Here is a 14,075-nt window from a genome sequence, read left to right as displayed (position 1 = left end):
CTATAGAAGGTGACTTGACAGCCTTGTTATGCTTATTGTGCTCTTATAAACTTTTCTAACTATAACTTTCGGGGAAATGCTTTAAAGATAAAAGCTGAAAGAGTTGTTGGAAGCTAGGGGATGGTGTTGACCTCATACGTAACATCTCCAGTTAACTAGCAGCACATCATTTTTTGTTATTTTGCTTTAATCTATCGCTTAACGCAATTGCAGAGACTTTCTATTTATTCCTGTGAATTCACAAAATAAAATAAAAAAATCCCTGCTCTTGATATACAATCACTGAAGATATTTGGTTTTACTGAGGGGAAAAAAAATACAAGGACATTTTAGAACTGAGAATTTCTGACACGTTTAACAAAACACCATTAGGGAATACAAGCAAAGTTTGCAGATCTATGCATTTATTCACATACAATCTTGGCACTAACGAAATATTGTGTTTGGATGCCAAAATTGAACATTGCTTTATGTAATCGATAAGTTGAACAATGAATCATAACTTAATATATTTTACTTAATATATTTTTCTTCTTTGGGGGGTAATATCAGATGTAGTGTTGCTGATACAATGTTATTTGTATCAGCCCCTACACACACCTTTCCCACTGGGTGACGTTAAAGTCATGGGACTGTGGTAAAGTTCTTTGATAACCTACCTACCATTAACCTTTTACTTCTGGTGACTGCATGAAGGCTTCAAATTTCATTAAAGTTGTCTATCTGAGAAAAATGGTCTTGATGCACAAAAGTATCATGAACTTTTGTTAACCACAGAGCTGTTTTTATAAGCCAAAAGCCTATGAAAAAATGATATTAGGTTTTTGTTGAGGGAAGTAGTGTGGCGCTAACTGCTGGTTGGCCTACAAAGAGGCGCCCATACCTGCAGCACTCTAGTGTGGTGAAATGACACATTTTTTCATTCATAGATTAGTAACCTTACTGATACTAGAGAACATACTTGTTTTAATGTTCGGGAAGTAAATTCAAATGTTGTTCCTATGCATCAGTGCAGTTGTAACTTCTAATGAGCCTTCTGATAAGAACAATCATGACTGCAAAACAAATGTACAGTTGTTTTATACTGACATTATAACTCTCCAGGGATGGGCCATGTAGCCATGGCAACCACACGTCGCCTGGGGTGTTGATGGGAACCTCAATAAATTCAATGACTCATCCTCTGTGTGTGTGTGTGTGTGTGTGTGTGGACTAATAAAAGTAAGGCAATCAATAAAAACGTTTTTGATGTTCGCTCGATTTTATATGGTCACTTGGCACCATTTTCTGATGAATACAGTGACTCTATAAGCAGGAGTGGTCTGGGAAAGACAGGGCCACTGGCCTTTAGATCGGTTGCATAAGGTGTATTAATAGAGCAACAGTGGGGTTGTGTTGTGTTAGAACCCCTCCAGCTCCAGTGCGAGTGGCTTCTACTGCTGTCCTCTCACTGTTAAAACATCTCTGAGTGGTAAAAATATCATGAAATGAAGTTTACAGAAGCCTGGAGCAGATAGACTGTGACAGTAAGAAATACAGTATAAAAAGAGACACAAAGAAAAACTTTTAGGTGACATTAATAAAGGGACTTTTTTTTAGCCTGTATTGTTATAGGTTTGGGTGTTGCTTTAATTTTAACGATTCTGATTCTACTTATCGATTCCTTTTTTTTAAATATATTAATAAGGTAAAAAAAAAAAACTTGGATAATCACATTTACAAGTCTTAGTGCAAAAATATTTCATTGTATATGAATACCATGAACAAATATCAACAGGCTGAAGAACATTTACACAAGGAACTTTTGCCTATGGTTTAAAAACACCATAGCAAAAACAACTAGCCTAACTAATACACAAACCTGATTCCAAAAAAGTTGGGACACTATAAAATTGTGAATAAAAAAGGAATGCAATTATTTACAAATCTCATAAACTTATATTTTATTCTCAATAGAATATAACATATCAAATGTTGAAAGTGAGACATTATAAAGTGTCATGCCAATTGGCTCATTTTGGATTTCACGAGAGCTACAGATTCCAAAAGAGGACGGAAAAGTTAAATGTACATAAGGAAAAGCTGGAGGACCAATTTGCGACTTTAGGTCAATTGGCAACATGTTTGGGTACAAAAAGAGCCTCTCAAGGCTTCAACACACTCTGCAAGAACAAAATGACGTAATTTTTTTCTCGCAGCCCTGGTTCGGGAGTTCTAGCAGCTTGTTCTCGACGCATCGCTTGAGCAGAACTTTTTTCTTGCTGGTGTCTGATGAACTATTGTGTGATTGGTCAGACATTTAAAGTGGGCGTGGTTAATGTGGAGAAACGCAGATGATCGGCATCTGCTTTTCTCGTGAAGTATCGAATGTATTGGCTAGAACGAACTTTGTTCTTGTTTTATTTATTTATTCTTTATTTGACAGGGACAGTGGACAATAAAATATTACCCCATAATTAGCTACACAGCTTAATTTCATCTGTTGTTCCTGGGCAGGAGGACACCAAATCATCAAAAACATACCATACAGATTAAATACAATAGAATACACGCAGTAACAGAACATGTTAAGAATCGTTTACCTTGTAAAATTAATGATCGCAAACCTGACTTGCCTTTAAAAATCTTTTCAAATGAAATTTAAACTGGACACAGGTAGTACACTATGTAATATTATTTGGTAAACTATTCCAGTGACTTACAGCCTTTACAGAAAAGGATGATCGACCAAAATCTGTCTTCCTAAAAGGCACTTCAGTCACCTCTTACCGAGGATCTTGTTTGTTTTAAACTGTCATTGCACAATGTAACAAACATCTGTAGAGGTGGAGGTGCATTATCATTCACAATTTTATACATTAAACTACAATTGTGGAATATTGCAAAGTTATTATAGGTAAAAAAGATTGTTTTTGAATTATAAGACAATGATGATGTCTGTCAGGTTTCTTTTTAAACACTTTTATAGCCCGTTTGGATAAACTATGTAAAGGTCTAAGAGTAGATTTTCCTGCTTGGGACCATGAAGTAATGCAGTAAGAGAAATGAGGAAAAATTAAAGAATGTATTGCGCACTATACTGTATGAAAGGCGGCTCTGTGTGTGTGTGTGTGTGTGTGTGTGTGTGTGTGTGTGTGTGTGTGTGTGTGTGTGTGTGTGTGTGTGTGTGTGTGTGTGTGTGTGTGTGTGTGTGTGTGTGTGTGTGTGTGTGTGTGTGTGTGTGTGTGTGTGTGGCACAGAAAACAGCATGTGGGTCTACTTGCACTTAATTAGTTTAAAGCCATATTAAAATGTATAAAAAGGAATCGATGAGGAATCGAAATTTTAATTTTATAACCAGTATCCGATTCCTGACCTAGGTTTTGATTTTCGGTTCCCTACTCTTTTCGTTATTTAGTGTTTATACATTGTGTTTTATCTGCATTGAATTTACTAACAAAAAAACTTGTGTGTCAGTACCATGGTTTAGTGACGGTATCATGGTACACTACTGTTCAAATGTTTGGGGTAATGTTGTGAAATATTATTACAATTTCAAATAAGCATTTGTAACAATGTTATAATCTTTCTGTGACTTTTGATTAATTTAATGCATCATTGCTGAATAAAAGTTTTAATTTCCTATCTATGATACCACACTACTTTTGTAGTGATATTTTGTGAACCTCCTATGTCCTGTATTGGTCATTTTTACAATGCAAAATTAGTTTTGGTGAAGCATTTTAAGCCTAATATTCTGATCATAGAGCCACAAATGTCAGGGCTTATGAATTATTTACGCTGTTCACGGTCAAAGTTCAGTTCAACTAAATGTCATTATGTATTTGTAGAGCACTGTTGATTTATTATTGGTGTACACAGTGTTTGGACATGGGTTGTATTTACTATATTTACCGTCTATTACAGTCAAGATTCCATAGTCCATGTGAAAGTAGACCATCAAAGCTTACAAATAAGTGTATAACCTATGGCACTTACATTTCAAGGAAGAAATATTATAAATTAATAGCATGTGCTAAAATTGTTTTGATGGACTGAGTAAATCGATGATAGTAAGCTTTAACCCTTAATAAATGCTACAGTAATGCAGCCAGTTTTATGAGTGACCGCTTCATGTGTTACTAACCCAGCTGAGGTCACTGGTATTATAGTGTCTTATGTAAGATAAGATCCTTCAAAGTACTTCTAGGAACTTCGGTGGCCCAGGGGTTGCAGGCAATAGGGTAGAGCAACATATGGGGAATGAACGTGGATTGGGGACCATAAAGGCATATGACTCGTACACTATGTTCTGAAGCCACATGAAAAGTCATGATAAAATTATGCATGTAACCTTTAATCATTTTAATTGAGGAGATTTGTTTTTCTTTGCTGCGCATGGGATGCATGTGGGACTGTTTCTCCTTGTAGCTTGATTTAATGTGTTGTTTCTCTACAAGAAGCAAGCAGTGACATTGTTTCCATCCACTTATTTTTATGCAAATGTTTTGATACTGCATAAAAAATGCTGGGTGGAAATGGCAAGATGTTCATAAAATGTTGAGGCAAGCTGGGAGGGAATGAGGGCCATGGGAACGGGGCGAGGCCAATAGTGCGAGTGCTAATGAGCGTCACCTGCACGCCACACCAGCCTCAAGTTTCTCACAGCTGTTACAAACATATGTGCTGGGTTGAGCTGAATCATTTTATGCAGATTTAAAAAAAAAAAAAAAAAAAAAAGTAATTCTCAATTCATATTGTTTATGAGTGCCCATGATTCTTGGGTGGGGAGGTTTAACCACCAGAGGGAAGTGGGGGTGGTCCATGGGAATCACCCATAGGTGTCGCCCCCTCCCCCAACTTGACAGTTGTCCAAAAGATGACCATTGACACCTTGCACAAGGAGGACAAAACACAAAAGGTCATTGCAAAAGAGGCTGGCTGTTGACAGAGCTCTGTGTCCAACACATTAACAGTGTCATGTACTGGCTTTTTAAAATTTTGTTAAACTATTGTCTGAGGTCAACTATTGATGTTTGTGTGGTTTTTACATTCAAACATCATAACTAATAAGTAATAGGCTATTTTCTACACTGGTTTGAGGCTCTCTCCAAAACGCTGGGTTTTGATGGGCGTGATACACTGAAGACTTGGAAGTATATAAACGCCCAGTCAAGAGATAGGGAATAGCAGAACAAAAAAGGAATATTACGAGATTCATCGGCCTGCCAAAGGGCTTCCGTTTTTGTACCCCATCTGGAAAACACACAGCACTGAGACGTTGGGCTTTGCGAGCCCTGCCCCATATATGTCTGAGTCCAGCGTGCTAAAGGTATGGTCTGTTAGACACGTACACATAAGCAAAACGATCTATAACAATGCAATACTATTAAATATAGAAAACACGTTTTACTCACATAAGTGTGTTGCACCATTCCTGCTGTCGGATCCAATATAGAAGAATAGCATTGTGAGATTTGTTTACAAACGATCCCGCGGTAAAATTAAATGAACACTACTGTCTTCCCCATGTAAGCTGGAACTCCATTAAAAATAAAGTTCAACCACGCATTTCTAATATTAGGATCTGAAGGCAGCTTATGCAGCGAAAGTGTTCTTCCACAACCAGGAATAGCGCAATATTTTTTGCTGCTGGCAAGTGTGATCCAATGAGTCGGTGGGCGGGGCTACTGAATTACACGTGCTTATTATTCTGTAGAGGTTTGTCTCATCAGTCGATGACGTCAAGATGCGAACACGATTGTTTTCTGGGCCTGGTGTCTTTGAAAGCTTTTCTTTGACTGACAAGGAAATTTTCAGCTCTGAAACTTACAGAGTATTCTTATATTACCATGACCTTTTATACATCAAAAGCTCAAGGGAAAGTTGATTTCTCATCACCCCTTTCATAGAGAGGCGATGGGAAGGAAAAGATGTGGTAGAAAAAAATATATTGCAACATTAACCATGTTTTATTAAGAATGTCAGTTCAAGTTGATTTAAATGTCATATAAAAATTTTTTCTATTAAATATGTAAATGTTATGTTACCATATTCCGGTAAAAACAATTATAACCAGACTTGTCTTCATTGAAATTAAAGGGCAAAAACTGAGGAAGTGTCTAGATATTTTTGATCATTTAGTATCATGTACTGTAAAGGCCAATTCACACCAATGCCGACAGTCACCTGATTACAGCACGTCTTTTCTGAGACATTCTAAAAACAAGCTCTGACAGACTCCGACAAGGGTGTAACACTAATAAAAGAGTAAAACCTGACAAAGTGTCTGTTGCCATCTGTCGGAGGGGTGTGAATTTACGTTAAAGCATAACTTCTCTGTTCATAACATCATATGTTTGTTGTTTTTTTAATATTTGTCGTGCTTTGCTTTGTTTTTACTTTTGATTTGCTTTTTGTTTTTGAGTTGCTTTGTAGCTTGGTTTTTGTTTAGTTTTTTTTTGCTTTGCACTTTGTTTTTGTGTTTTGATTTTTTTTTTTTTTTTTTTTTTTTTTTTTGCTTTGCTTTTTGTTTTTGTGCTTTGCTTTGGTTTGCTTTTGCTTTGCTTTTGTTTAGCTTTCCATTGATCTCATTTCATTTGTGCATAAAATGTTGATTTATTGAACTGGACAGTACAGGAGAATAAATACATGATTTCTTCATTGTTTCAGATGCGTCTTCCACAGAGCAGCATGAGCTGTTCATGCAGAAACTACAGCAGTGCTGCGTAATGTTCGACTTCTACGACACAGTGACGGACCTAAAGAGTAAAGAGACCAAACGGGCCACTCTCAGTGAACTCGTGGATTATGTGTCCACTAACAGAGGCGTTCTGGTGGAGCCTGTCTACCCTGAGATCACCACCATGGTCAGCATTTATATGATGTCCACCAACCTTTAAAATTAATTTATTTGTTTTTAGTAAAAATAATCATCTCCTTCTTGGTGATTTATAGCCAAAGCAAAGTCCAAATTGTTTCTGTTTACAGGTTAGCACAAATGTTTTCAGAACACTTCCACCCAGTGATAACCCAGACTTTGACCCAGAAGAAGATGAACCCACTCTAGAACCTTCCTGGCCACACATGCAGGTTAGCTGTTGTATGGTGCTCTGACACTTTATGGCTCTTTTTTTGCATTTTTCATTTTACCTCATAGAGAGCATAGTGTGTACATAAATTAAACCGTCAACTTTAAGACTTGCTGTATAAGACCAGCATTTTGTGAAGGTTATAAAGAATATCATTTCGATGTAAATTCTGAAAAGTTTGTTCTAGGGCTGGGCGATATGGCCAAAGAAAAATACCATGAATCATGATAACCTTTTTCATATCAGTTGATATAGATAATTATCACAATACATATCAAATCCTTTTTCTTTCAAGTTTAAAGGAAGCTTTTTTACCCCGATTGAAAATTGTAGCAACCAGACAGTTAATTGTATTAATTGCAATTGCTAAATAGATTAATATGTCACAAATCTAAAAAATTTAAAAAAAATTTTAAATCTTAAAATCTCTAACATTTTTTGTCTTTTTTTCTTAATAGAAAAAAATAAGTTCTCAGTTTCTTTCTGCATGTTCTAACTGGTGATGTTTCAAATCATGAAACAGGTTTGTGTAGCCTGAATTTGACACGAGTCTCCATCACAGTTTGCAGTGCAGGCTTCTGTTTTGTCTCTTAGGAATCCACATTTGACATTAGGGTTATGTAGCAGTAGCAGATGCTTGAGTTGGGATGATTTGTGTTCATTAACAAAAACAATTATAACCTCTATAAAATACCCAAATAAGGTAACTTATATCATTTTGGTTGAGTTGGGACTCTACTTTTATTAAAATTAACCATTGGTCATCCATAGTATCATGCATTTAGATTTAAACACACATATAACACTCACTACTGTGGTAGAATGTTAATATATGATTTCTATGGTATTTGTATGAATATATATATTTGTTACTATCAAACGTAATATAATTTGTTACTATACTATATATATATATATATATATATATATATATATATATATATATATATATATATATATATATATATATATATATATATATATATATATATATATTCGGGCCGGGACTCGATTAAAAAAATTAATCTAATTAATTAGAGGCTTTGTAATTAATTAATCGTAATTAATCGCATTTTAATTGTATATAGATATTTGACCTGGAACAATGAGAAGTAACTTTTCACATGTATTTTTAGTATACCATTGAATAATGACTGAATACATAAGCTTAATCAACAAAATATTATTTATTTATTTCAGTCCAGCAGACCAGTGCAATGTTTGCCATTAAGTGTAGCAAAAGCATATTTGTGATATTTGAGGCTCGATGTGCTGCGGTGATACGCAAATTCCTTGTTGTATAGCTTGCACACAACCGTGCTCTTGTCGACGCTTCCATCCTTTCGTTTTTTAAAACAAAATGTCCCATCCCCGGGGGCCAAGCAAAGCGGTCTCGTCAGCTTCTTCGTTCATGTGTTGTTGTCGTGACTCGTGAGGTGAGCGCTAGTTGGTGTTCCAGTATAATCGGTCCGTCGAAACTCATTCATTGAAGTCCCATAGTTAATTAATCTTAATTAACGCGTTTAAAGTCCCGGCCCATATATATATATATATATATATATATATATATATATATATATATATATATATATATATATATATATATATATATATTACATTTGATAGTAACAAAAAATACTGTAAACACTGAAATGTTGGCAGATATAGCATGCATCACAAGTTCAAATGAGTAGCACTGTTTCGTTCCACTTTTGGCGCATAAACATTATATCACATTTTTATCGCCCATCCCTAATATGTTCTAATATCTGTTTAATACATTTTGGAAGCATTAAATTGTGTATTGTTTGTTTGTTTTCTTGTTTTTGTGTCTCTTTTTCAGTTGGTGTATGAGTTTTTCCTTCGATTCCTAGAAAATCCAGACTTCCAGCCAAGTACTGCCAAACGTTACATTGACCAGAAGTTTGTGCTACAGGTATATGTGCTTTTTATGTTAATTCATGAATTACATTTTTTTTAAAGTAGCAGTAAAGAAATTATTTTTTTCTCAAAACAAGGAAAATGCATTTACCTGAAGCAATGTTGCATCAAGTATTAAGACTTAATATATACAATAAGAATATATTGGGGGTGACCTCGAATAGTCGAAGATTCGATGCATCGATATGCGGAGCCAGATTCGACCACCGATCACACGGTCGAATCTTCGCAGGTGTTACAATTCGCGTCCGGTGTACAACCCCTTTAAGGGCGCTGAGCTTCGTGTCCGGTGTGCAACCCTTTTAAGGGCACTGAGCTTCGGGCCCGTGCCGCAGCTTTAAAATTCAAACACATTCAATGAGTGTACATACACCGATGGCGGCATTTGGTGCCTGTCATGAAGAGGTAGCAAATCCTGCCACACCACAGAGCGCTATTTCTAGGTTTTATTATTACATTTATGTTTTATTTACCTCAAATTGTCAATGTACTGATTTCACCCTGTGCTACAAGATACACTCATCGTGCAGCTGTTCTGTCAGAATTTGTTTCAAAATTGAGCTTGCATGTGTATAATGTGCGCGTCCGGTGTGAGATACCTGAGGCGCGGTGCTGAGCTTCCCGTACGGTGTGCGACCCGCTTTAGGCACAATCGGCTTAAGAACGTGAATGTAAACACTCTTTTCCTCACTCTTGGAAGTGTTCTTTTCCTCTCTAGGTTGGTATTTTTTTAGGTTTATTTATCAAAATGTCCTTTTATATATCTGTGTGATGTTCTGTATTTCGATTGAGGCTTTAAAATGTTATGAGAAAAGGGATTATGAATATTTATCCACCACATTACCTTTTATTTAAACCTAAATAAGAAAGTCATTGTCAGTTCGTCTGTCAGTTGGCAGGCAGTTTTGATCGCTTTATTAAAAAAGAATCTGTAAACAGAAAGAATCGACAATTCTGATTCAAATGTGTAAATCCTTAGTCGGGGACACCCCTAGAATATATATATATGTATATGTTCATTAACAGTAACAGCGGAAAGTGATTGCAATACCAGTTTTGGCCACAATCGTACATACTAGGGATGCCACAATACTCAATATAATATTGAACCGTCGGTACGGCATTCACGGTTCAATTCGGTTTTGCATTTAATTAATTATGTTTATTTCTCTTCATTTGAAATATTTATCTCAGTTTATTTCGACTCTGTTTGAGGGTGCCTGTAAGTCTACACGCTGATATGAGCAAATATCCAATCATATGCACTAAAGTTAGAGGGTGTTTAGCTGCGTTTTAAAGCCTTGCCGGTTAAACATTTCATTCGCATTTAGCATGCACTGAGCGCACTCGCGGCTGTCAGACAAGTGATGACTGTCAAACACAACATATATAAACACAGTCGGATATGTCTAAAGTAAAAGTATAATCGCAAGTCTGAATGAGATGAAAGCGGGTCTTAGCAGCACAGACTAGTGAATGTGAACTCTTGTCCTTAAAGGGACAGTTCACCTCTAAAATTATAGAGGTATTAGAGGTATTAAAATAGACAAAGAAAAAAATCACTCACTGCTCTTGAATAAAGTAATAATACAGTAGCGTTCAATCAATATTCAAGACTGTCGTTTTAATTTTAGCCTACATTTATTCATTCAATTTCATCCTTAACTGCTTCTGTACATCTCTGAGCTAAATCTTTATATACATTTATTTTATATTATACAATACACTAGGAATGTGTACAAGGTTTTTTTTAAGTAAATTTTTAAGTTTAAGTAAGGTTTTTCAAGTCTTTTAAGGAAAATAAAGAAAAGAATATTACAATAAAAAGATTTTCACCTTAACCTCTTTCTGTTCCTGTCGCCTAAGAACAGAATAGCAAAAAAACAAACCGAACCAAAAACCATGGTTAAAAACCGAGGTATGAATTGAACCGTGGACTAACTGTATTGTGCAAGGAAGGAATGCAAAAATGCAACAACTTGATATTTCTCTGGCTTCCTTCAATGGAATTAAAAAAACAAAAAATCATTCAACACATATTCTCTTAAAACAAGTCACATCGGTTTTATCAGTTGTGATCCTAAAGTAAATGTGTAATGTTTCTGGGATTTTTAGGTTCGGGGATTTTTAGAATATATTTTGAAATATGAAATGATATGCTTGGGAGACAGGCCTGGCCTCGTCCTCTCTTGGATCTGCCTCAGTCAATCCCTGTCCCTGTGTGAACCACTGGGTCATCAGCTGTCCATATCGACCCAGTCATTCCCCCTGAGAGCACTGAATGCTCTGGAATGTAGATTCACTGTGGAAGGTAGTAAAGGCTAGTTTCCATGATGTGAGCGTTTCCTGGGCTGCTTTAAATAGTGCCCTGTTTACGCCACAGGAAGGAAAGAGGCAGCACTGCAGTCCAAGCTGGGATGGATAACAAAATGACAGGGGTTAAACAGACAGCAGACAAAAAGAGTCATTCTTCTGTTGTGCAGAAGTGACACATTTAAGCTTGACTTAGAACTGCACACGACTTTCTAGTTCCTGTTGGGTTTTGTCCTCTCCATATAAGCTAAATAAAGCCTGAACTTCATCTTGCACTGAAATTCTGACTGCACGTGCCCCAACATACTTTTAAAAATGGTAGGTGAAATAAAATGCTGTGTGGTGTCAATCAATCAGCATGTTCAAATCCCAACTTCCGCTCCTGAACAAAGTACTATCTCACAAGCAGGGACATTCTGAGTGGGACATTTTACACTGAAATTTGTTTAGGTCCTGGTCCCTGCTGTAAAAACACAGAGAGTACACCCCAAAGTTCCTAATTCCTGCGGTGGAAACACTGCTGTTCTAATATGCTGATTTGATGCTTAAGATACATTCCTTCCTTCCTTCCATCCATCCATCCATCCATCCATCCATCCATCCATCCATCCATCCACCCACCCATCCATCCATCCATCCATCCATCCATCCATCCACCCACCCACCCACCCATCCATCCATCCAAATGGATGTGCTATGAAAATTGTTATTTTTATGGAAACTATGACATAAAAAAAAAATAAAAAAAATAAAAAATAAATATATATATATATATATATATATATATATATATATATATATATATATATATATATATATATATATATATATATATATATATATATATATATATATATATATATATTTGAATGGAATCTAAAATTATTATATTTTCCATATATTTACCATGTACTGTGGTCCTAATGATCAATTAACTTTAGTTTACACTAGCGGGTGATAAAGTTATGGTCAGCTTGTCGTTTATTCCAGCTTATTCATAGTGATCTATTGAAATAAGCCCTGCGTGTGGATGAAGAGCATTTTTACTTCTGTTTAAATCTTGATTTAGAGTCAGTAATGTTTTAGACATCATTAATGGTCTCATGAATGTGATTGAGGTTGGACTCATTTACTTATAATGTGATGTTGCATAAAGGCTGTTGTCAAATACATCTCTCATGGCAGGGATTCATTGTCTCGGGGCTAAAGGTAGCATTACATAACACATTCCTGTGCAGACAGTCTAATGTGACATAACAGTTGATGCTGCCAGATCAAAACCATTCTATGAAATGGTCCATTTAAGAGTTTCAAATGGTAACAAACTGCTTTGAAAGGAATTTAAGACTGTGTTGGTTTACCATGTTTTTTGTTTTTTACTTTCTTTGGATACTTTTTTTGTATTTTGAAAATAAAAATACCTTTCAAAATTTTGAAAAATAATAACAAGATAACTATTGGTTAGTGATTGTTGCATTGTGTTCATTAGCTTTTCATATTATTAAATATTGAAAGCAGAAAATTTGAAAATGGCAACAACATAAAAGTATGCGGCTAGTTTTTTAGTTTTTGACATTCTGAGGTAGAAAATGGATTAACAACTTGAATATTCAACCTCTACATTTGGGAGGGAATTTGTATTTATCAAAATAAATTAAAGATCAAACCGTGCCGTCGTCAGTCTATATAATAGTCTGTTGCATCCCAGTTCTCCTACTGATATTATGCCCTAAAAGTAATGTTTTTGTTAAGAAAAGGTACAAACTTTTGTTTTGCAGAAGAGGAGGCAAGCTTTGGCACATACCCAGAACCTGAAATTAACTGTTTTGACCAAATTCAACTTGCCACAGTGACTTAACCAAACCAGTCACAGTGACTTTTTTTTTGTTTTTTTTGTTTTTTGCCTCATAAAGGCATATTTTAGAAAAAAATGCCTTAAAAAAAGGTATTTTTAACAAAATCAATATAAGTAATAATAACTCTTAGAATATAAATAAATAATATATTTTTATTCATTGATTTCCCATGTCACAGACAGTCATATATTGTCTGCCATTGATCTGAGTCCACCGATATAGACCTACCACAGCTTGTATGTAAAAAAATCACACGTGGCTGTGTTGATGGTTAATTTAGTCACGTAGACTGGTCCTGGCAGCTGTTATTTACAGTGACTAAATTAATATTATTATTACTGGTAACGTTACCAGGTTCCAGACATTTTCTCACCGGTTCCCAACATGCACACGCACACACATCTGTGCAACTGTCATTGTGCTGTAGCCTACGTCAGCGTTGCATTATATCATCCCATCTCACCTACAATTTAATACTTACTCGCACATCCAAAGTAGTAGGAGAATGGCCTCATTTTCTTTCCGATAGCATGAATGTTCCGAAACAGCAGCCGCATCCCCTCAAGCTCCCTAATGAATAACTCAATTCTCATTTGCTACCTGCGAATGCAGCAAAAAGATTGACAGTGTTACCCACCAATTGCAAAATGCACCCACATTTGGCGCGTGGTCAGGTGTTCATTTCAGGTCCTGCACATACCACTGCTCTGTAGCTTTGGGCCCTATTTTAACAATCTAATCACATGGTCTAAAGGACACGGCGCAGGTGCACTCAGGGCGTATCCGAATCCACTTTTGCTAGTTTAACAAAGGGAAATATGGTCTGCATGACAGGTGAATGGTCTAAAAGGGTTTACCCTAGTCTCTTAATTAGTCATGGTTGTGTTTTTGGTGT

The 14,075-nt window shown here is 35.9% G+C and overlaps 1 protein-coding gene across 1 annotated transcript in view; it reads left to right on the top strand.

The window, feature by feature from the left end:
• The window catches only part of ppp2r5a (protein phosphatase 2, regulatory subunit B', alpha isoform), a 36,923-nt gene that overhangs the window by 5,179 nt on the left and 17,669 nt on the right, over positions 1-14,075 (top strand). The window contains exons 2-4 of the mRNA XM_067417295.1: positions 6,652-6,848; positions 6,970-7,071; positions 8,914-9,006. Coding sequence (XP_067273396.1) covers positions 6,652-6,848; positions 6,970-7,071; positions 8,914-9,006 — 392 coding nt within the window. The remainder of the gene's footprint in view (positions 1-6,651; positions 6,849-6,969; positions 7,072-8,913; positions 9,007-14,075) is intronic.

This window comes from Pseudorasbora parva, chromosome 15 (genome assembly GCF_024679245.1).
Source record: "Pseudorasbora parva isolate DD20220531a chromosome 15, ASM2467924v1, whole genome shotgun sequence".
Taxonomy (NCBI): Eukaryota; Metazoa; Chordata; class Actinopteri; order Cypriniformes; family Gobionidae; genus Pseudorasbora; species Pseudorasbora parva.
This window is presented reverse-complemented; position numbering and strand designations above follow the sequence as displayed.